Source organism: Barbus barbus (assembly GCF_936440315.1).
Source record: "Barbus barbus genome assembly, chromosome: 47".
NCBI classification, from domain to species: Eukaryota; Metazoa; Chordata; class Actinopteri; order Cypriniformes; family Cyprinidae; genus Barbus; species Barbus barbus.
The window spans coordinates 13,028,600-13,053,806 of NC_136725.1; the positions used below are offsets into that span (position 1 = coordinate 13,028,600).

At 41.0% G+C, this 25,207-nt stretch overlaps 1 protein-coding gene across 1 annotated transcript in view; it reads left to right on the forward strand.

The window, feature by feature from the left end:
* Positions 1-25,207, forward strand: part of LOC306865597 (fibroblast growth factor 11-like) — a 62,093-nt gene that overhangs the window by 24,050 nt on the left and 12,836 nt on the right. Inside the window, exons 2-3 of the mRNA XM_079410303.1 lie at positions 8,321-8,431; positions 14,442-14,545. Of these exons, the coding sequence (XP_079266429.1) occupies positions 8,321-8,431; positions 14,442-14,545 (215 nt within the window). The remainder of the gene's footprint in view (positions 1-8,320; positions 8,432-14,441; positions 14,546-25,207) is intronic.

A 25,207-nucleotide genomic window follows, 5' to 3' on the forward strand; every position in this document is an offset into this window, starting at 1 on the left:
TAAATAAGACTGACACACACAGAGCGCTTGCTGAATGACAAAAAGCTGACGCCGGCTCCGCCGCACGTGCTTTTATACTTGCTGGTCGTGACGTCACCCGCCCGTGACGCCTCGCCCTTGTTTGACTGATTACACATCATATTAGGCTTGTTTGAGATGCGCCTTGCCTTGCCTGTAATTTAGTCGAGAGTAGGCGGCTGCAGTGAGGGCAGGAGTGAAAAAAGTGCAGGTAAGCCGGACACTTCCTGAATATCGTTGTGTCGTTGGACTGCAAACGTCAGCAATGGAAGAGATCGCGTTCGCGTTCTTTATTGCACTTTGTGGATGCCTTTTATAATCAAAGCCATAATGAGAAATAAGGAGCACACAGATGCTGCACTAAATTTGCACTGTTATCCCTAATTATGGGTTAAACATTTCAGAGTGGGATATGGCACAGCTGATTAACCTAATTATGTGTATCCTACTTAAGGGACAGTTTACCCCAAAAAAAAAAAAATCTTTGGGTGAACTATCCCTTTTTTACATGAAACATATTCCATATAAATATATTACACAATTGTTTGTCACCTTAATGTAAATTTGAATTTCATGTTTAATGATTAGGAAAAGTGTGTACAGCAAATTATTATTCAAAATTAATACGAAACAAAAACATTTTAAATTAAGAAATTAGCATGCATGTGTGGGCTTTGTTTACTGCACTCCTGAAATAAGACATACCCAGATAAAGATCTCAGATAAAAACACACAAACTTGAGGCCTAATTGCAAAACCGTCACATTAGATGTAGCCTATGCATGCATGTATTGATGGATTGACTAATTTATTTAATGGAATAATGTACAAAAATGTAAATGTACAAAATTAACACATAAAGAGAAAATTACAACAAACAGGACTTCAAACCAAGAAAATAAAAATAAAAGGGTAAATAAATAAAGCACATGTCCTAATTACTAATAAATTACTATAGAAAAAGTAAATAGTATTAGTCTATAGGTAATGGACGTTTTAGGATTAAGGGGAAAAAATATCAGCTGACATTCACAGTCAATGAGCATTAAGCTGTGTCGTCAGCAAGTCGTTTCCCATGATGCTTTTGATCAGCGCAGTCGGTGGAGAGCAACTGTGCTCGACTGCAGAATCCGACACATGCGCCTTGCGCTCGCGAGAGATTTTTGACATACGTCAGCATGACATCAGAGCAAGGCGGACCGCACTCGGACACATTTCTAACCGGCATGCATCTCGCGCTGATCACCGGTGATCGGTTCTGCGCAGATTTTGTTCATCTCAAACAAGCCTATTCAGAGCCTGGTCACGCTGAAGGCGTTCCCATATGCGTTTCGACGCAGCTCGAAGTTCCTGGAAGGGAACTGTTCTTACCATGGTCACTATTTACCATAGCTACTAGTCTGTTTACAAGCAACTTTCTGTTTAGCTTCCCTTTCACTTGTTTCTAAAATAAACACAAAGTAGGCCGGAGGGACTATGCTAATAAAACATTCAGCTTTTGTTCTTCTCCTCTAGTCTCATAAATAAACGTGCAATGAGAGTAAATCTTTTATAGAGTAGCAAACACATTTTACTTGACAAAGTCCTGTAGTGACCGAAGCTTCTCTAAAAATAAAGATGAGGTGAACGTCAATACAATGCTATGAGATGGACAGTGAAGCATTCAAAGTATAACAGTCACAGGGAAAAAGAGAGCAAACACTGTGTTCAAGCAGTTTTACATGAGCAAGATTAAATGTCAAGTTCAAGTTTATTTGTATAGCGCTTTTTACGATACAAATTGTTGCAAAGCAGCTCTACAGGAAATTAAGTTTCCACAATATATTTATATATTGCAGAACCTTAATATATTTAACTTATGGCAAAATTTGGTAATTCTGTATGTTGTCTGAGCATCGGAATCCTCTGAGGGGTTGGCATTATCTTTTCTCAGGTGTTCGGTCATCTCAGATCATTTAAGGGTTGGATCCAGACTGAAGCTTCTGTCATTCCTCGTTACCACGGGATGTTAATCCCGTGACAGAAACAGAGAAACAAATAGAGACATAATTAGTGTAGCTGCTGTTCCATCTAAGCAAAAATGATTTGTTCAACCCAAGCTAAAGAATAATAATAATGTACATTTGATCAGATATAACTGCAGTACAACATTATAAGATGCATTATGTGAATGCTTGGCTAAAGAGATGTGTCTTTAATCTAGATTTAAACAGAGAGAGTGTGTCTGAACCCCGAACGTTATCAGGAAGGCTATTCCAGAGTTTGGGAGCCAAATGTGAAAAAGCTCTACCTCCTTTAGTGGACTTTGCTATCCTAGGTACTACCAAAAGTCCAGAGTTTTGCGACCTTAGGGAGCGGGTTGGATTGTAGCGTGGTAGAAGATGAGTTAGGTACGGAGGAGCTAAACCATTTAGGGCCTTATAGGCAAGTAATAATATTTTGTAAATGATACGGAACTTAATAGGTAGCCAGTGCAGAGACTGTAAAATTGGGGTAATATGATAATATTTTCTTGACCTGGTAAGAACTCTAGCCGCTGCATTTTGGACTATCTGTAGCTTGTTTATTGAAGATGCAGGACAACCACCTAGCAGTGCATTACAATAGTCCAGTCTAGAGGTCATGAATGCATGAACTAGCTTTTCTGCATCAGAAACAGGTAGCATGTTTCGAAGCTTGGCAATGTTTCTAAGATGGAAGATTTTTGTAACATGGGAAATATGATTTTCAAAGGACAAGTTGCTGTCTAATATAACACCCAGATTTTTGACTTTAGAGGACGTAACAGTGTATCCGGCTAGTTGCAAATTGTAATCCAAGAGATTCTGTGTACTTTTTTTGGTCCAATAAGTAATATCTATGTCTTATCTGAATTTAATAGGAGGAAATTATTGGTCATCCAATCTTTTACATTTTTAATACAATCTATTAGCTTAGTTTCATCTGGTCTTGTTGAGATACATAGTTGAGTATCATCAGCATAACAATGAAAACTAATCCCGTATTTTCTAATAATATTACCAAGGGGCAACATGTATATTGAAAATAGCAGAGGACCTAGGACAGATCCTTGTGGTACTTCATACTTTACTGGTGATAATTGAGATGACTCCCTATTTAAATGAACAAAGTGGTAGCGATCGGACAGGTAGGATCTAAACCATCTTAAAGCCTGCCCTTGAATACCAGTATAGTTTTGTAATCGATCTATGAGTGTGTCATGGTCTATAGTGTCGAACGCAGCACTAAGATCAAGTAATACTAGCAATGAGATGCAGCCTTGGTCTGAAGTAAGAAGTAAGTCATTTGTAATTTTAACAAGTGCAGTTTCTGTGCTATGGTGAGGCCTGAAACCTGACTGAAATTCTTCATAGAGATGACCTAAAGATAACGATGAGTTAATAATATTGAGAAGCGGTTCTTCTGCTACAGGTAACAACTCTTTCAGTAGTTTAGTGGGTACAGGATCTAATAAACACGTTTTTGGTTTAGATGCACTGATAAGTTTATTTAGCTCTTCCTGTCCTATAGTTGTAAAGCACTGCAGTTTTTCTTTGGGTGCGATGAATGTAGCTGAAATACTAGTAGAATCTACATTTGATATTGTATTTCTGATGTTATCTATTTTATCAGTAAAGAAATTCATAAAGTCATTACTATTAAACTGTGAGGGAATATTTAGATCGGGTGGCATGTGTTTATTTCTTAATCTAGCCACTGTGCTAAATAAGACCCTTGGATTGTTTTGGTTATTATCTATGAGTTTGTGGATATGCTCTGCCCTGACAGCTTTTAGAGCCGGTCTATAGCTGGACATACTGTTTTTCCACGCAATTCTAAAAGTTAGTTTTTCTCAATTTGCACTCAAGATTACGAGTTTCTTTCTTGAGAGAATGGGTATAACTGTTGTACCATGGCGCAGTAAGTTTTTCCTCTAACCTTTTTCAATTTGAGGGGGACAACAGCTTCTAATGTATTAGAGAAGATAGTGCCCATGTTGCTAGTCATTTCATCTAGTTCATGTGTATTTATGGGTACACAGAGCAGTTGAGATAAATCAGGCAGGTTATTTGTGAATCGGTCTTTGGTGGCTGGAACAATAGTTCTGCCCGGACTATAACGCGGAGCCATATAATTAATATCAGTAATATACGCAGCATGCACGATACAAGGAAATGATCAGTAACATCGTCACTTTGAGGTACGATATCTATATCGGTAAGATCAAGTCCATGCGATATAATTAAATCTAGCGTATGATTAAAACGATGAGTGGGCCCGGTGACATTTTGCTTGACTCCAAAAGTTTATTAGGTCAGTAAATGCAAGTCCTAATGCATCATTTGTATTATCAACGTGAATGTTAAAATCTCCGACAATTAGCACTTTATCAACATTAACCAATAGATCTGAGAGGAAATCTGCTAATTCTTTTAGGAAATCTGTATATGGCCCTAGCGGTCTATACACAGTAGCCAGAGCAAGAGACAGGAGAGATTTCTTTTGCATATCTAACAGTGTAACACTAAGCAGAAGTATTTCGATATGAGTTAAACCTCCTGCATCCTGTTTTCTGAGTAACATTGAGAATATAACTATTATTGCAACACCGCCGCCACAACCAGTCTGACGGGGCTCATATTTATAACAGTAGCTTGGTGGACTCATTTAGACCAAAATATTCATTTGGTTTAAGCCAGGTTTCAGTCAGGCAGAGTACATCAAAATTATTAGCTGTGATCATTTCATTTACAATAACTGCTTTGGGTGCGAGTGATCTAATGTTTAGGAGCCCAAGCTTTAAAAAAATTTTTTGTTCATTTATTTTGCGTTTTTCTGGTTTAATCACGATCAGATTTTTTCTAGATCCTGCATTCAATTTATATTTTGACCTCGCTATTCGGGGAACAGACACAGTCTGTATAGATTGGACAATGCAAGTACTTCTATCTTTTAAGTGGGTAGAACAAAAGTCATCATAGCAGTTATTTGAGAATTGGCTTACTAGTCAGATGGAGCGTAGCATCCTGAATCCGTAGCGCTCCCAGAAAATATTCCAATTATTAACAAAGAGCAGTTTCTGTTCTTTACACCAGGACAATAACCATTCGTTTAAAGCAAAAAGTCTACTCAACCTTTCCTGTCCTCGTCGATACGTGGGAAGCGGTCCTAACACGATGATCATCGTCGCGGGCGATGTGCTGCGTATCGCCTCGATCAGGCTCCTGAAGTCCCTCTTCAGTGTCTCCGTCTGCTGCAGCTTGGTGTCGTTAACCCCCGCATACAGCACGACAGCGCCGATGCTCTCGTCGCCCTTCAGGATTGTGGGTATCTGCGCAGAAACATCGAGAACACAAGCACCGGGGAAACAGTGAGTGTGCACTTTACCTTCAGCTAACATAGCACGGACGTGCCAGATGATGGAGTCTCCAACTTCGCTCCGAGGGAAGCGAAGCAGTTCCGGGTGGAGATCTCGAAGACTGGAGGTGGAGAGGTCGTCGCCCGGGGCCTGGCTCGCGTCTTCTGCTGCTGGTGCACCCAGGGTCCGTGGCGTCCCGGCGCCGGAGTGAAGGACATCTGGGAAGATCGCGTCCTGGGTGCACAGGGTCTGTGCAGAGAAACACATGGAGTAGAGGTGGTGGGAGTGTTAGCAGCGTGCTGTATACTTACCCCGGACTTGTGAGCGTCAGCCCGGGATGTTTCCAGCGCGGCTCTCCACTCTCTCAGCTGGGTCTTCTCCATCAGGTCGCGAATCTGCTTCTCCATGGCCTCCAGCTCCAGCTGCACTGAATGCAGCTTGAATGTGTCCTCAGAATGTGCACTCAAAGACACAAATCCACCATTTAAGCAAGTAACAGTGAAACAATGGTCATGTGTGTGAATAGAGTATTAGCAATCTAAGCGAGATTAGCGGCAGCCACGCTGCCGATGCTAACAGGCTATAAGCTAATAGCAGACTCGAGAAATCAAAATAAAACTAGTGAAAACTTGGTTTTGTTTTCGAATGCTATAGGGGATATATTCACACGTTATAGAAACAAAAATGATAGTGTATAAAATTGTTTTTAAGATAGAAAATAGATGATAAAGAATCAACTTGATGGAGCTGAAAATCAAAACACGCAGTCACAAATCAGCGCATGCGTGATATCAATTGAGTTATGTATATTAAATACTCATGACTAATGCATTATCTGGAATATATGTGAGGCCTGAGAAAGGTGGTCTATTCTGGTCTGACCCTTCAGGTCTTTGATGCATCTTCATGTACAGAAGAAACAGCTGTGCTCTGGATAGCGATGCTAAATTAGTCCAGTTGTTCTCAACTGGTGGGTCATGGCCCAAAAAATGGGTCACAAGTCTGTGCTTATGGCATTGTGGACAGTAGGGAAACATGCAAAAATTAAACTTACTCTGTTAGGGTTTAATTACAATTGCAAAACAAATAGACTTTTAAAAGAGAGATTTTTTGTTGTTGACATCAAAATTGAGCATCCAACCAAATTCTGTTGTATTTTGGCAGAAATTAATCTGCCACCTGGTAGAAGCTAGTCAAATTAGGCCAACATAGGCAGGTTGTTTGACACAACCCTTTATCTCTGAAAGAAGAAAAAAATTGCAAACATACCGAAATGAATTAACTTTGCTTGCATGGAGAATAAACAAGGCTGGGTTTTGCTACTGAGAGACATTTAGCTGTCATGCTAATTCATTTTTGGGCTTATGTAGCTTATGATAATATTAGTAAATAATGATTTGATTCAATATTTCATTTTTATATGGTACACTTGATGTCATGAACCAAAACCAGTTGAGAGCCACTGAATCATAGATGAAAGATGTAATTAATTTATGCAATTCAGACATATTCTTGTTATAATTCACTCTAATTAAATGTACCTTTTGGCAATCAATATGCTTACGAGTTCCTTTATTTGGGGGAAAAAATTTTTAATTTCATTGCATTCGATGACAAAATATCAATCCAAATGGCATCTGCAACTGCAAGCAAATTTTCTCATAGCTAGCATTCATTTTCATCTTACTGAACCCAAATATTTGAACATTAGTGTATTTGATGGAAATAAATTGTTTTCCTAGTCGTTTTTTGCAATTACTTTTAACCAACTGGTCCCTGGGTGATTTTTAATGGATGTATAAAATCAGTTCCCCTCAAGGTGTCCTAGCAGAGTAGCCACAGGTATTAGTATATATATATATATATATATATATATATATATATATATATATATATATATATATATATATATATATATATATATATATATATATATATATATATATATATATATATATATATATATATATATATAGTTAATGTGATCAAATGCATGTTCCAAAAAGGTTTGACTACCAGAAAGTGTTGCAGTACGTTTTGTATAATATATTATATTAAGTTGCATAATTTTATACCTATACACCTCTTGTTGTCAAATGTTTTTAGTTGTAAAGTGTTGTGCTAAGTTTCTATAAAAAATAAATGGGTTTATTAAACGAAGGATTTAATGTTTTTCTATCTAATGCAATAGTAATATTGTGATATTATATTTTTGCAATTTATTCCTTTCATATCAAAGCTGAAATTTCAGCATCATTACTCCAGTCCTCAGTGTCACATTATCCTTCAGAAATCAGTGTAATATGCTGCTATGCTCTAATATGCACAAGAAACATTTCTTATTATTATCAGTTGAAAACTGTGTAATATTTTTGTAGAAACCATGATACATTGTTTGTCAGGATTCTTTGATGAATATAAAGTTCTAAAGAACAGTATTTATACTGTGAAGTAGCTTTCCTGTAGCTCAAATAGTAGAGCATGGTGCTAGCCATGCCAAGGTCATGGGTTCGATTCCCAGGGAAAGCAAGAGCTGATAAAATGTAAAAACTGTAACTTGAATGCAATGTAAGTCGCTTTGGATAAAAGCGTCTGCTAAATGCGTAAATGTAAATTTATAAATGTGCCCTGTCACTTTTGATCAATTTAATGCGACTTTTGCTAAAAAAGCATTCATCTTACTGACCCCAAATATTTGAACATTAGTGTATTTGATGGAAATAAATAGTTTTCTTCTGTGTTTTAATATATGTTTACATAAGGAAGTTTGAACTGAATTCCCTGTCATACTAAACATGTCCAAAATCTGAGCAAAATAAGTAGCTTCTGATAATGAATAGACTCTGCGTAAGCTTTAATGAAGTTGTGCCTGTATAGGTCAAGCTGTGATGTTTTCTCCCTGGACTAACACTGTGTGCCTGTGATTGTGTTTTCTCTCTGTAGAGCCACAGCTAAAAGGCATCGTCACCCGTCTGTACAGCCAGCACGGCTACTACCTGCAGATGCTGCCGGATGGCACCATGGACGGCACAAGGGACGAGAACAGTTGCTTCTGTAAGCGCGTGTTCTTTCTCACTCGTTATTCACAGCTGAAAGGCGCAGTGTGACCTCTGGTTGGGTTAGTTGTAGAAACTATTGAGGTGTGTCTGCTTGTGTCCGTCCCTGTGACCGCTAGACATACATAAAATGAACTTCTGTTGTTCATGTCGTTCATTTCTTAAGTCTTAGAGTCTCCTCACGTACATGTACAGTCTGTCTGTCTGTTGTAATTAATTTGAGAGCCCAATGTTGGCATATGTCCGGTATGTCAGGCCTAAGGCCAGGTGTATAACACTTAGCCCATGGTCACTGGTGCCACTATGGGGAGTCACACTTAACGTTATGATTGAAGATCACATGCCATAGCATTAATATTTGTCTAGACCAGAATTAAGGGACCTAGCCAAAGCAGATAATTAGAACAGGATGTTCACATTTTCTTGGGAATGTTGTGTTTTTTTTTATTTAGATGTCGAGAAGTAATTAATTTATTCACTCTTGCAGGTTGTTGTACATTGTTAATAGGGGTGTGCGATATGTATCATCTATGATCATTTCGTAATTGTTACTTTATAATGTCAGCTCAGGCAGTGTTAAAACATGTCATTCACATTGCGAAAACAAAATGTCTGTGAGCAACACACAGTGGAGTTTCGTTACTGAATGAATCTGCATTTTTTAATTAAGTGAATTCAGTTACACATTCAATGACCCATTACTTAAGGGATAATAATTCCAGAATAAAAATTTCCTGATAATTTACTTACCCCCATGTCATCCAAAATGTTAATGTCTTTATTTCTTTAGCCCCAAATATATATATATATATATATATATATATATTTTTATTTATTTATCTCCATCTAGTGAACTTCAATGGTGGCCAATGATTTCAAGGTCGTTGCTGTCTGTGGGAGAAATGAGAGGGCGCGTTAGTGCTTGGTCTCATGGAGAAGTCTCCCTGTGTGTTGGGCTTTCATGGCTTATGTATGCATGCATGGCTCCAGCCCGATGACGCACAACGAAGTGGAAGTCCTGGAGTGCGAGGAACCATCGGGTCACCCTGGCATTGGTGTCCTTAGCGCGAGCCATCCATTGAAGGGGTGCGTGGTCAGTGACCAGGGTGAACTTCCGGCCCAGAAGGTAGTAGCGCAGCTCCAGGACTGCCCACTTGACGGCCAGGGCCTCCTTTTCCACTGCAGCGTAGTTTCTCTCGGCCGGGGTCAGCTTCCTGCAAATATAAATGACAGGATGCTCCTCACCTTCCTGGATCTGTGACAGGACGGCTCCCAGTCCCGTATGGGAGGCATCCGTCTGCAGCAGGAAGGGGCAGCTAAAGTCCGGGGCTCGGAGGACTGGTGCCGAGGTGAGGGCCCCTTTTACCTTCTGGAAGGCTTCTTCCACTGCTGGTGTCCACAGTACCTTCTCCGATTGCCCCTTCCTGGTCAGGTCTGTCAGGGAGGCGGCTAAAGAGAAGTTAGGGATGAAGCAGTGATAGTATCCTGCCAACCCTAAAAAGGCTCGTACCTGGGTTTTGGTTTCGGGTCTCGGGGCGGAGCGTACCGCCTCCACCTTCTCCTGTGGCCGAATGATGCCCCATCCGACTTGGAAACCCAGGTACGAGCCTCAGAGAGTGCAAGGTGGCACTTGCGAGGGTTGGCAGTAAGCCCAGCCTTCCGGAGCTCCGTGAGCACCCTCCGTAACGGTCCAGGTGGTCTTCCCATGCCTCGGAATGGATTACCATGTTGTCCAGGTAAGCGGCGGCATAGGACTGATGGGGCCGCAACAGGATGTCCATCATCCGCTGGAACGTGGCGAGTGCCCCGTGAAGGCCGAAGGGAAGGGTCCGGTACTACCAGTGGCCACTAGAGGTGGAAAAAGCAGTCTTAGATTTGGCATTCTCAGAGAGGGGTACATGCCAGTAACCTTTGGTGAGGTCCAATGTCGAGATATACCGGGCCCTTCCCAGTCGGTCCAACAACTCGTCCACCCAAGGCATGGGGTACCCGTCGAACTCGGAGACCTCGTTGAGGCGACGGAAGTCGTTGCAGAAATGGAGGGTGCCGTCCGGTTTCGGGACCATCACGATTGGGCTGGACCACGGGCTGCGAGATGTTTCTATCACCCCTAACTTCAGCATTTGTTGAATTTCCTCCTCAATAGCTTGCCGACGAGCCTCAGGGACACGATAGGGCCGTTGCCTGACGACGACCCCTGGTGGCGTCCGTATGTCATGCTGCAGGGCGCTGGTTTGCCCAGGGAGAGAGGAGAACACATCAAAAAACTGACCGATCAGGTGCTGCAGCTCCCCCTTCTGGGTAGCCGAGAGGTGTGGGTTGACATCCACCACCACGGGATCAGAGGTGGCGAGGGCTGCGAGCTGGTCTCTAGTCCCAACCCATCTCTTCAGAAGGTTGATGTGGTAGAGCTGCTCAGCTTTTCTCCTTCCTGGCTGACGCACACGGTAAGTAACCGGCCCGATCCTTTCCAGTACCGTGTAGGGCCCCTGCCAGGTGGCCAGGAACTTGCAAGCCGCGTTGGGGACTAGGACCATGACTCAATCACCGACATGGAACTCCCGTGGTTGGGCTGCCCGGTTGTAGTGGTGCTGTTGAGCCTGCTGTGCTTTGCTTAAGTGTTCCCGGACTAATGGAATGACCTGGTCGATCCTCTCCCTCATCTGTCTCACATGCTCGATCACTGAGCGATGGGCTGCCGGCTGTTGTTCCCAGGCCTCCTTCGCCACATCCAGGAGGCCGCGGGGTTGTCGGCCAAAGAGGAGCTTGAAGGGGGTGAAACCAGTTGAGGCCTGGGGGACTTCGCAGATCCCGAAGAGGACGTAGGGGATCATGAGGTCCCAGTCGCGCTTGTCCTCCACGACCACCCATCTCATCATCTGCTTGAGAGTCTGATTGAAGCGTTCGACCAGTCCGTTGGTCTGGGGATGGTAGGCGGTGGTCCTCAACTGCTTCACCTGCAACAGCCGGCAGAGGTCAGCCATTAGTCGGGACATAAAGGGGGTACCCTGATCGGTCAGAATCTCCGCTGGGATGCCGACTTGGCTGGAGAGCAGGAAGAGTTTCTGGGCGATGGCTTTGGCGGTGGCTTTTCGGAGCATTGAGCACTTGCAGCCTGCCAGCCAAGTCCGTGCGGGAAGCGCGGAAGCCTCTGTGGGCATGGGCTCCTCCCGCGAAGGGGAATCCGCCGGCCTGCTCAGTGGTCGCTGGGTGCCCTCCGGCGCGCATCGCTCCTGGACCACCCTCCGGCATCCCGACGTTGGGCTGCATCTGCCAGCTCTATGGCCTCCACGAGTTCCAAGGTGGTGGTTGGATTCCTCATTTCAAACATCTGTAGGAAGGCTTCCACATCATCATGAGGGGTCATTTTGGGGAGCAGTTTAGTGGCTTGCACTCGGGGTCCGGCAATGGAACGCATTGAGCGGCGGCGGCTTGCAGAGCCATGATCCCTTTCTCCGTCTCTCCCTGACGGGTGGCGAGGTACTCAACAATCTGTTGCTGGCGGATGCTAACCTCAGTGAGCCGCTGGAGGATTTCGTCCATGTTGGAGGAGGAGCGCTCGCCTGAAACCTAAAAAGGAAAAACAAAGGGAAAAAAGATGAGGTCAAGGAAATCGCTTGCTGTCAAATGATTAATCACGATTAATCGCATCCTAAATAAAAGTTTTTGTTTACAACATAACATATACAACATAATATATGTGTGTGCACTGTGTATATTTATTATGTATATATAAATACACACGCATGCATGTATATATTTAAGAAAAATGTTACGTTAATATATTAAATATATTTATATATGATATAATTTATATGAATATAAATATATGCATGTTAATACATGTAAATATTTAAAAAATATATGCTGTATGTGTGGCCACCATTAAAGTTCACTAGATGGAGAAAAAAAAAATTATTTGCGAATGAAGAAAGAAAGACATGAACATCTTGAGTAAATTATCAGGATTTTTTTATTCTGGAAGTGGACTTATCCTTTAAGACAAGTGACTTGTCAACATCATTTATTTTTTTAATTATTTCATATTTCAATATTAAATTTTTTTATATATTCTATTATTATTATTATATATATTATTATTAAATAATTTTTAAAATATTGAATATTAAAATAATTGAAAAATCTAATTTTAGGATTATTGATATGCTTTCTGTAATTGCAGTGTAAATGCATTTATGGGGTCAGTTCCCCAAAAATGAAGATTCTGTCATTCTGTCACCCTAATGTCATTCCAAACCTGTAAGAAACTTTGTTCATCTTCGGAACACAAATTAAGATATTTTTGATGAAATCCGAAGGCTTTCTGACCCTGCATCACAACTACAATGTTCAAGGTCCCATAAGGTAGTAAGGACATTTTTAAAATACTCCATGTGACATCTGTGGTTCAACCTGAATTTTATGAATTTAGTAGAATACTTTTTGTGCACAAAGAAAGCAAAAATAACTTTATTCAACAATTTCTTCTGTGCAATGCCGGTTTTCGAGAGTACAATGACGTGTGCATTTCTGGGCATAGTAGTTAGTAGTTGCGTTACAGTCTATGGAGGGTCAGAAAGCTCTTGGATTTCATCAGAAATATCTCAATTTGTGTTACAGGTTTGGAATGATGATTAAATAGTTGCTCAAAATTCATTCATTCTTAATTAGAGTTGCCATTTTGTGGCTTATGAGCAACCACTGGTGATGTTGAGTTTTACTGTATGTAAATGAGGAATTATGCACCACAGTGGCCACCAATGGGATTGTGACCGTGGAAGTCAGGTCATTTTTCCTGTAGTTCAGTGTAGAACACCTATTAGCAACTGACAGCATCACAACTTCACAAACTTGAGTTCAGAGTGAATGTACCTTAAGCAAACCAAAAATAAATAAATACATATATATTTTTAACAGTGTAGAGTATTCTGGAGTCAACCAAAGATTGCATTTCTGGAAGTCAATTCTGTACAGGTTCAGTCTGAGGCCTCAATGGTACAATGTTGTATTTTATGTTGAGTCACCATAACATGCTGTTCATGAAGGGGAAGAGACAGTGAAGGAGAGAGAAAAACATGCCAACAAGAGCAGACACGTGATGCGTCATGAGTTCTTGTGTCTTTTGTAGCTCTGTGTGAGTTCTTTTCGAGTGTACGAGAAACAGATTGAGAAGTATTTTATTGGGATGGCAGTTGGTCAGGGTACACAAGTGTAGCACATTCCTGCTTGGGTTGTCAAGGACTAGCTTCCATGTCATGCTTGTCTATTGAAATGACCATCGCACATATTAAATAACCATACGACTGTGGCGTCCCATGAACGTTGTGACAGGGCAGTCTGAAGTGAATCCTAAACACTTCACACCCAATGAGGTGAATTTGATGGTGCTAAATTGTTACAATACTGTCCGACACCAATTAGATACTGTCATATAGCTGTCAAACTCCAGCGGGAAATCTCACTGAAGACTAATTGCAGAAATATTTTCCCAGTGTTCCTCAGCCTGTGTGGGAATATCTCTCATTGCCTTTTATTTTGCATGGTTTTATCTTCTGCTATCTCTCAGAAGCATTAACTGTGTGATGTTCCTTGAATGATCCATATCAAACACAATCCATCTTTCTATCAAGGACAACAGACGTAGGACAGATAGTCCCTCCCGTATACCTTCCCCCACCTCATGCCATTATCTTTTCCATCCCTGTCAGTTTTACATCCGCTCTTCTGTGTCGCTCTCATCTTCATCTCTGTTATCCTGTTTCATCCTATGTCACGTTGTCCCTAGTCTCGCAAAGCCAGACTTTTGACTCAAGGCAAAAAGTCTGCTTGTCATTGCAGCTTATTCTACCCAAGAATCGCCCACTTAGAGAGGAAAAGACAGTTTGATTGACATCTAGAGCAATCAAACACTGTTTCTACCTGCATATTCCATTCTCTATGACACCTGACACACGTTGAGTGTTTAATCTATTTCTCTGAGCATGAATTTCTCTGATTTCATCCTACAGCACAGTTCAACTTGATTCCTGTGGGTCTGCGGATAGTGGCAATTCAGGGAGCGAAGACTGGCTTCTACCTGGGCATGAACAGCGAGGGATACCTCTACACCTCCGTATGTGACTGAATGCTCTTTTAAAGATTGATGATTATCATAATTAGAACCATTATGCCGGTGTCCTCCATGTGTCTCCACAATAATGATTCACAGATAATTGACGATGTGCTGCTTTTTGAGGGGTAAATAATTATGCATGTGTGTTTAATTACTCTCCTTATAATAAAGAGATTGGTCAAACAGACTCGTGTGAAAGGGGATGGCGTAGTTAGGATGATGCAGACTCTGTCATAGGTTCTGAAAACCGCAGGCTTTGTTTGTAGCACAAAATTACCCATTTTGGACCTAGCGTTGAAGCTCTGGATGCTTTCCATGGTGCTGAATTATCAGGTTGCTCTCTGAACTTCTCTAGCTATATCGAAGTATCCAGTCCTGTTTACGGAGGCCCACTTTCCTGCAGGGTGTAATTAAACACACCTGAACCAGGTAATCAAGGTCTTTAGGACAGGTTTGAGCTAAACTCTGCAGGAAGGCGACAGAATTGTTTAGGTTCTCTCCATTCACATTCAATTTTGTGATCTTGTTGCCTTTTTCTAGATTTAAGAGCTCTAATGTCACAATGCCAAATAAAATGGTTCAGTATACAGTTCTGTACACAGATTTTAATAAATGTGTTTGAAATAAGTCTCTTATGCTCACCAAGGCTACATGTATTTGATCGAAATACGGTAAAAACAGTGATAATGTGAAATATTATAAAAATTTTAAATAACTGTTTTCTATTTTAATATATCTTAAAATGTAATGTATTCCTGTGATGCAAAGCTTAAATTTCAACATCCACTATTTCAGTATTTAGGCTGACATTTACCTTCAAAAATCATTGTAATATGTGATTTGGTGCTCAAGAAACATTTCCTATTATTATCAATGCTGATATTGTGGAAACTATTATACTTTTTTCAGGATTCATTGATGAATAGAAAGTCCAAAAGAAGAGAATTTATTTTAAAGTAGAAGTCTTTTGTAAAATTATATAATGATAATGTCACTTTACTGTCACTTCTGATCAATTTAATGGATCCTCACTAAAAAACAAACAAAAAAATGTATTATATATATTTATATATGGCACATATCTTTTGAATGGTAGTGTATTTATGGCTATTATTTTTTTACCTAATTAGAAAATCAAAAACGTTACACATTATTATTATTATTATTATTATTATTATTAATTTATTAATTTTTTACAAATCTCTTGTGGTTGTGGAGACATATGTTAAATGTACTAGAGACCCTATAGCCATATTGGATATGTGCCGTTAATGTTCCCAAAGGTCAAGCTTTCCCAAATAAAAACAAAAACAAAGGATTAGCCCATACAGTGTGACCAATTACCCAAATTGTGCTTGATGTGGAGTAGAGTGGAATGCAGCAGCATTAGCAGGCAAGGTGGAGCAGATATTTAGATTGTGTCACGTCTAGAGCAGGATAAAGAGAACAGAGAGGGTGATGAGACAGCTCGCAGAGAGACATATTGAGTGTGTGTTTGTTAAGCTGTGTATATGTGTGTGTCAGCATGCATTCCAGAGCTGCAGATTAGAATGGGGGATGAGAGAGCTTTTGTCTCCTGCCTCTCTGTGAACTGAGAAATGAGGGGATTTTCTTCTCAGAAGTGAAGAACGATATTTGGTTCAAAGGCAACTGACTTTAATTCAGAGCCTGCGTCACTTACCGATGCGCTGCAAGCTTTGGGACATCCTGTCCTGTGTTTGCTATCCTAAAACTGTCCCTCCTCCCCTGTCTCAGGTCTGGTCTGTCCGTCCTGTCCTGTCCTGTCCTGTCCTGTCCTGTCCTGTCTATCATTTTCACCATTCCCTTTCATTCGGACTCGGCCTTAACAGCTTTGTCCTTTCCTTGCTACCGTAACCATCTGAATTTGTCCTCTCTGTGCCCTATTTTAGTCTTTGGCACTCAAACAAGCATTATTTTTTGCTTCCAGTCGTATCAAAGAACATTACATTGAATTCTGGGTAAATTGTGTGTGACGGGATGGTTTATTTTAATTAATGTCAGAGGGGTTACATAAGCAGATTAATTTGAGAATGATATCTATGTTTACAATGCTGCTTAACTGGCATCTGGATGCAGGAAATCAGGCAAATTATTTTGTTATATCACCAGTCTGTGCATATAAGATTGATTAAACATAGGGTTTATATATGAAAGTGCAAGTGTGTGTATGATAACCATCGGCTTAGTGAAAGCGTGTGTAACTGAACAGACAAATATGTGAGACTCGGAGGACACAGCCAATGGGGAAACACCTCACTCCCCGGGGCATTTTTCTCCTCCGCATGCTCCTGTCCCCTCCCCTCCCCTCCTCTCCTCACTGCAGTTAAAGAGAAGGTCATTCATAATATGCCACTATATTGTCAAGCTCTCTAAATATCTCATTGTAATAAGCCCACGTAAATTAGACGAGCTGCCTCAGGTATTGTGCTCTTCTGCCATATAATGGATTTCATACATCCCCTTGGGCAGACATTCCTCATGTCCTCATGCAGCGTTTGGTGCAAAGCCTATAAGGACCATTAAGGTTTAAAATGCAACGTCGGATCTGAAAGGGGCAATTCTGCATGATTTAAAAGGTTAAAATCCACAAAATTTGCAATTATGACAATATGCCTTTTTGAATATGGCACATCTATAAAACAAAAACATTAAGAGTTAGACTTTTCATAGCTATCTTAAAGTACTCTCCTTTTTTGTATTTAGTATTTAATGCTGGATGTCGCCTGTAAGGAGCAGATGTTTAATGTAATGTTAACCTTATTTATCATTTAGTAGTAATAGCCCTTTATTGTCACTAGTCACAAGTACCAGCGAAATTAGCCATCAACCTGTCCATACATACACAAACATACATACAATATGACAAGGGGGTAGACAGGACAGGAAGACAGGGAATTTTGGAAGATAATACAGCATAAACATGAGGAAGGGAGAGGAGAAAAAAATATAACCCCCAGACTATGCTCCTGCGGGAGTACAGTGTGAGAACAGGACAAAAAAAACACCTCAGCAACAGAAGCACATAATCATAACATAGACACATGACTAGCAACGGGGGGAGAGTTGATCCAGCTTTGGCAAGCAGCCATCCGGTCCTGCAGCCCAAGGCGCCGGTCACAGACCCGCTTGTCAGGTGGCGGTGCAAAGCGGCGAAGGCGTTGGATTAGGGTTGGGAGGTGAATGCTTATCAGTATATGAGTGGAGTTCGTGTGTTCGTTGGCCTGGTGAGTCGTCACGCTGGAATTCAAAAACAAGTTGCCTCAGTCCGCAGATTGTAATAGCGACACAGCAGGTTGCCACGGAAACAGCCTTGGTCAGGACCCTGACAGAGTCGACAACATCAGGTGTCTGGAAGGGGGGAGGAACGCAAGAGAGCGTCTTCACTGCAGTGCTCTTCCGGGGTTGTTTACACCAGCAGTGACCTTGCCGAGCCAGCTGGTTTAGGGGAGCCGAAAGAAGATAAGATTGCGATTGTTTGGTCTTGGATCGAGTAGCCGCATTCCAATTTCACGGCTACTCTCTTAGTCCTTTCTGGTCTCCAAATCCATCAATTTTCAATCATGACGGGCAGCCTTGTGAGGCTTTGGACAGCTGTTTCCGTCTCCTGAATTCTTTGATAACCCAGAGCAAAGCCTAATCCAATCAGCAGAAAACCCGTTATCGTGGTTCCGAATAGGTAGATGTCAATGTCCGCCATGGAAAGAGCCGCCAGACACACGACCCCGATCAGGTTCCCCGATCCCAGGCTTCTCGTCGAGAAGATGGTGTCAATTTCGTTGCGAGACCAGTTGATCAAATCCATGATTTTTCAGTTTTTCAGAGCAGTGCAGAAGGAATCTCTCAAGTACAAGACGAGACGAAGAGCAAGCAGGGAAGATAAGGGGAGGACAGGAGAGAAAATGCGACCGCCTTCGCTGAGAGCCAAACGAGAATTTATTAATTCTCTTTACAGACAAAATAACATTTGGAAGCCCTTATCTTCAAAATCTGATGAAAATTGTCTATGATGGTTATTTGCATCCACTAATGTAACTCACATCATTTGATAGATGTAACTTGAATTTATTTGTGTAATTTGTGAAATATTATAACTCAGGAAAACCTGGTAGAAAAGGAAAAGAAAAATTAAAAATGTCTGGAAAAATAATTTAATGGGATCTTAAAATTCATAATCCAAAATATTTCAGCAGCTAAATATTTCTCTTGTGTTGAGCAAAGCCTGCTTGCAAACAAATCGTTCTTTGATTATTTTCTGTTAATTGGTCAAATGGTTCAGAATATAGCCTGAAAAATTTATGAAAATGCGAAGGCTCAATTCTGTCATAATCATATCATATTAGCATATATAGATTTTCTTTCTTGTACTGGACACCAAAGGAGCTATTTAATGTCTGAGCTTCTCGACATATATAAATTGTAACTGTCAAGTTTTTTTTTAGTTTTTTTTACAGTATAAACCACCACCCATTTTCATTGCATGGAAAAGAGCAGTTCGGAAACATATCCTTTTGTTTTCCACAAAAAAAATTAAGTCTCATGGTTTGGAACAACATGAGGACAGAATTTACATTTCTGGCTAAACTAAACTATTCCATTTCCAAATTTTAACCATACAGAGATCAGCACTAAGCTAAAAGCTTTTCTGGAGCCTTCATTGTTCTGCATGTTTAATTATCCAGGCACTAGCTGTGTGTGTGTGTGTGTGTGTGTGTGTGTGTGTGTGTGTGTGTGTGTGTGCGCGCATTGGCGCGGTAGCCCTGGACAGCGATGGGGAACGGACTGCTGAGGGAACCTCCACGCTATTGGTCTATAGTAGAGGGGGTTGTGTGGGCATCGAGATCTGTGAGATACCTGTTGTGAAGTTAAGAAAATGGTTTCTAGCTAAAAATAGAGCCCGTTCCCATACTGACCCATTTTATAGACAGTATGCTCTGGAAAAACCCTCCTGGGCTGAACAAGAGAGGGTGAGAAAGAGAGCACGAGAAAGATATGGGGAGTGGGAGGCGCTGACACAGTTGTAAGGTTCTTGACAGAAATAGTTGTGGGCTTGTTGCCATGATCAGCCATTATTCAGGCGACACAGGATTCGATTGAAAACTCCTCGCTCCAAACAAAGTTTTCACCAAATAACTTGCGGTATAATGGCATTGTCTGAGCACAGTAGGTGCATGTGTGGGTGTGTGTGATTGTGTGACCTCAGACAAGACGTGTATAATGTGTGTTGTGGTGCCTTTATCTCAGGTTTGATAAATGGTTTCTATAGGCTCGCTCCTACACAGATGGTATTGAGATTCAAAATGCTCCCGTCACTGAGATGCAATCACACCCATCACACTGCAGACTCAAAGACAAACATGTATTTTCTAAAGGCAAATGAAAAGCCAGAGACTTGCTGATATGAATCCAAACTAGAACATGCAATTGCTTCCAAACACACCTCATTCCCAGCATTCCCTCACAAGCCGACGAGGGACAGGGAGAGAGAGTGAGAGAGAAACAGAAGTGTAAGTGATTCAGTAATCTTCTCTTTTCCCTTGCAGGTAATGAACTGCAGATTGTAGCTGTTCATCCCCATAAACCCTCTGCAGCATTTTAAGCTGCCTCCATTTCCCATAAGCCCCCTTATGAACCCTAGTACCCTTCAGTAGAGAATCTTGTTATTCTGTGGCCTCTCTGTCTTTGCCCAAAGTAATCTTGTTAGTATTCCGTCACAATTTTAAACATGTTGATAGGCGCTAATGTGTAAAATATCATGTAGATTAAATTTAGTGAAGTTCAACAAGGAGAGGAGCTCACACACATAAGGGTTGACGATTTCTTACAAAAATACTTTATTTGGAGGCCAAAAAGTGCAAATTGCTCAGTAGAAAGACAAATTACATTTTTCTCATATATATGTTTGTATTTATATTTACATAATAAATATACAAAGTACACATACATATATTATGTAAACAAAACTTTTATAAAACCTACTATCTATCTAAACATTTGCAAAGTTTGGGGTTGTTAAAATTTTAGTTTGAATGCTTTTGAACTAAGGCTCTTATAGCTTACAAGGCTGCATTTATTTAAATCAAAAATAGAAAAACTGTAATATTTTGAAATTTAGAATTACAATTTTAAATTGTACAGGATTGTACATCTTAAAATGAATGAATAATTTTGAATTTTCATCCTCAATACTCTAGTCTTCAGTGCCACATGATCCTTCATAAATCATTCTATGATATGCTGATTTGGTGCTCAAGAGACATTTCTTATTATCAATTAATATCAAACATTTTGCAACATTAGTGTCTTTATCACTTTCGATCAATTTAATGCATCTTTAAGAAGTTAATAATAGGCATCATTCTGACAGTTATTTCAAACTGTAGTAGGCTACACTACATTGCATGTCTGTATTAAATATGGATATGGATATTTTTGTATTGTTAATACTTTTTTTCTGTAAAAATATTTATAGTGTACTCCTTGCCAGTCTGATGAATGAATTACTAACAGTCGATTTAACCAACGGTATATTCCTCACTCTGGAAATGGAAAGGTCAAGTTGAGCGCACTGCACAGTGGGATACAGCTTCTCATGTTCTCTGATTTTATACCGCACATTTTGGAAAATCTAGTTCATCCCAGCAATACGCATACAGAAAATGCACATACAGACCATATGCATCAAAGAAACAAGCACGCAGCCATCTTTACAATTTTGTCTTTGCTACTGCATTCCCTACATTTCACTGCTGGTTATACCCTGTATAATTGTGTATGTGACAAATAAAAATCTTGAACAGAAGTTCTCTACAGCACCATTGTAGGAGAGTAATTAGCTGGTGAAGTGGATTTACTTATTGTAAAGTTAACGAAAGTTATCGTGCATTGTAATGTTTGTAGCGAATGGATGCCATAGCAAATGTCAGCAGATTGGAAAGATTTTAAAAATGAGCAGTTCATTCATAAATTCATACAACCTTACCGTCACGCTGTAGAAATACAAACGGAAGACAGAAGTCAATGAGAGCAGTACTTAAAAAGAGACGGAGTTTCTCTAAAACTATAAGAAAATGTAAGAATAGTATGCTATTCAATGTGTTTCACTCGTAACAGATTACACTCACTGGCCACTTTATTAGGTACACCTTGCTAGTACCGGGTTGGACCCCCTTTTGCCTACAGAACTGCCTTAATTATTCGTGGCATAGATTCAACAAGGTGTTGGAAACATTCCTCAGAGATTTTGGTCCATATTGACATGATAGCATCACACAGTTGCTGCAGATTTGTCGGCTGCACATCCATGATGTGAATCTCCCGTTCCACCACATCCCAAAGGTGTTCTATTTGATTGAGATCTGGTGACTGTGGAGGCCATTTGAGTAAAGGGAGCTCATTTTCATGTTCAAGAAACCAGTCTGAGATGATTTGAGCTTTGTGACATGGTGCATTATCCTGCTAGAAGTAGCCATCAGAAGATGGGTACATTGTAGTCATAAAGAGATGGACAGCAACAATACTCAGGTAGGCTGTGGCATTTAAACAATGCTCAATTGGTACTAAGGGGCCCAAAGTGTGCCAAGAAAATATCCCCCACACCATTACACCACCACCACCCTGAACCGTTGAGACAAGGCAGGATGGACCCATGCTTTCATGTTCTTAACGCCAAATTCTGACCCTACCATCTGAATGTAGCAGCAGAAATCGAGACTCATCAGACCAGGCAATGTTTTTCCAATCTTATATTGTTCAATTTTGGTGAGCCTGTGCGAATTGAAGCCTCCGTTTCCTGTTTTTAGCTGACAGGAGCGGCACCCGGTGTGGTCTTCTGCTGCTGTAGCCCATCTGCTTCAGGGTTCGACGTGTTGTGCATTCAGAGATGGTATTCTGCACACCTTTGTTGTAACGAGTGGTTATTTGAGTTACTGTTGCCATTCTATCATCTCTAACCAGTCTGCCCATTCTCCTCTGACATCAACAAGGCATTTTCGTCCACACAACTGCCACTCACTGGATATTTTCTCTTTTTCGGACCATTCTCTGTAAACCCTAGAGATTGTTGTGCGTGAAAATCCCAGTAGATCAGCAGTTTTTGAAATACTCAGACCAGCCTGTCTGGCACCAACAACCATTCCACGTTCAAAGTCACTTAAATCCCGTTTCTTCCCCATTCTGATGCTCGGTTTGAACTTCAGCAAGTCAACTTCAACACATCTAGATGCCTAAATGCATTGAGTTGCTGCCATGTGATTGGCTGATTAGCAATTTGTGTTACCAAGTAATTGAACAGGTGTACCTAATAAAGTGATTGGTGAGTGTATGGCTGTATCCGAAGTCGCCCCTATACCCACTAAATAGTGCACTGTTATTTATTTAACAGCAAGCAAACTATGCAAAAGCAGCTGTCCTTCCGGTGCACTCAGTGTCCGAATTCACTCAATCGTTTTCATTCACACCTTCAAGTGAACTGTATGAGTGGACTAATGTAGGGAACAGTGAATGAGGGTATAGGGGGCGATTTCGGATACAGCCTATGTGTCAGTGGTTTCACAACAGTTCTAATCGATCTTCACACATAGCAGAATGAAAAACATCAAGTCAAATTAGGTAAATGGGTTAACAAATCAATATGATGGTGTTAAATAATGAATCTTATTTATTGTAAATAAAATTTAAATAACCAACTCGATTAATCTTTGAACCTCAAAAGATTGTCATTTGTACATTTCTAAAGTTGACAGTTTAGATGCTGTCAGCACCTTGATATTGTAAATATACGTGTGTTAGATTCACACTTCACAACAAATAAAAATGAGATCCCATTACTCTGCCACATGCTTATTAGTAATACTTCCTCGCTGTCAGCCCTGTTCCAGATCATTCATTAAAACAGGAGATGCCATCTAACATCCCATAACATGAATCTTATTGACAGGGACCCTCCATTCATCACTCAAAACAAAGATAAATGCCATCAGCGATCTGGAATAGCCCGGCCCACCCTCACCAGCTGCACGACCATCTGTAAACGTCACCATAGGCAGAGCGCAAATGGATTATGGCCTTGCCTGCATTCGTTCATCCAACCATTGATGTTTCCTAATGCAGCCCTGCATGCTTTATAGACTTATATAATGTTGTATGCCACTGAACATCTGCCGAACATACAAACTTACATCAGTGAATGCGTCTTCCCACACATGTATGTATACACGTGTACACATTAAACGAATGCACTCAAGCACAAGGATTAACTGAGGCATAAACATACTGGGCCACAAAGAAACACACACGAGCTCTCGCTCATGAAACTTAAGGAGCCCCATTAAGGAACTTTAATGTTTAGATATGATCATGGGTGAGACTGGCCCCAAATGACATATACAGACAGAGATTATGGCACAATTGGGGCCACTTTCGGTCAGACAGCATCAGTGGAAACCAAAAAGTGAGGGTTTAGCCTTGTTAGCATGGTCCAGTTAGCCCCTGCTGGTGGATACCATTACCACACAATCTTTCTCTATGGAGTATTGCAAGGATGACATATTTTTGTAGGCCAAAGAAAGGAAACAAGTTAGCATTTTAGCACTTCTGGTACCATCATCCCGAAGTCAAAGTGTTTTTTTTTTTTCAAATGGGTTTTTGGTACTTGTCTTGCTACTTGTCTTGAAAAAGATGGTGGCTAACAAGTGGCTAACTGGGAATACGGAGGTTGTTGGTGACAGTAAACACCATACCATAACAGGAAAACTCCTCTACTTACTAATATCACAGCCTCACTGTGTCTATAATCAACTATTTGAACTCAAACTTTCAAGGAAAATAAATACTTTTTAAATTAAGAAAGAAAGAGTTGTTAGAAGCTTAGTGATGGTGACCTTAAAGTTGTGATACAGTAGTTTGTTTATAGCCTAGGTTTTTACTTCTGGTGATTGTATTTAAGGTTCAGAATTCATTAAAGTTGTGAAGATTATGATGATAAACAAAATTTATAAAAATCTTTTTAAACATTTTAAAATAAACTTTTTGGGGTTACAGCTAGCATCACCATGGTTCCCTCGACAAAAAACGTCTCAGGTTACGTATGTAACCATGGTTCCCTGAAGGGAACGTGACGCTGCGTCGAAACGCATATGGGAACGCCTTCAGCGTGACCAGGCTCTGAATATGATGTGTAATCAGTCAAACAAGGGCGAGGCGTCACGGGCGGGGTGACGTCACGACCAGGAAGCATATAAGCACGTGCGGCGGAGCCGGCTTCAGCTTCAAGTCATGAAGCAAGCGCTGGCAAGTATGCCGGAAGTGTGGCAACGCGACGCAGTGTCTCGTTCCCTTCAGGGAACCATGGTTACATACGTAACCTGAGACGTTCCCTTCCAGGAACTTCGAGCTGCGTCGAAACGCATATGGGAACGAGATGCCAACGCCGCCAGACTGACAAGTCCCTGCCTGGTGTCAGGACGAAAGGACAGAGGAGCCGGGAGTGGCTCGGATGTCGAGGTCATAAACCTAACGAAAGTCAGGGGCGTGGACCACCCAGCTGCGTTGCAGATGTCCTGCATGGAACACCTGCCCAGAAGGCCTTGGAGGCCGCCACACCTCGGGTTGAGTGCGCTCTGACTCCCACCGGCGGGTGGAGCT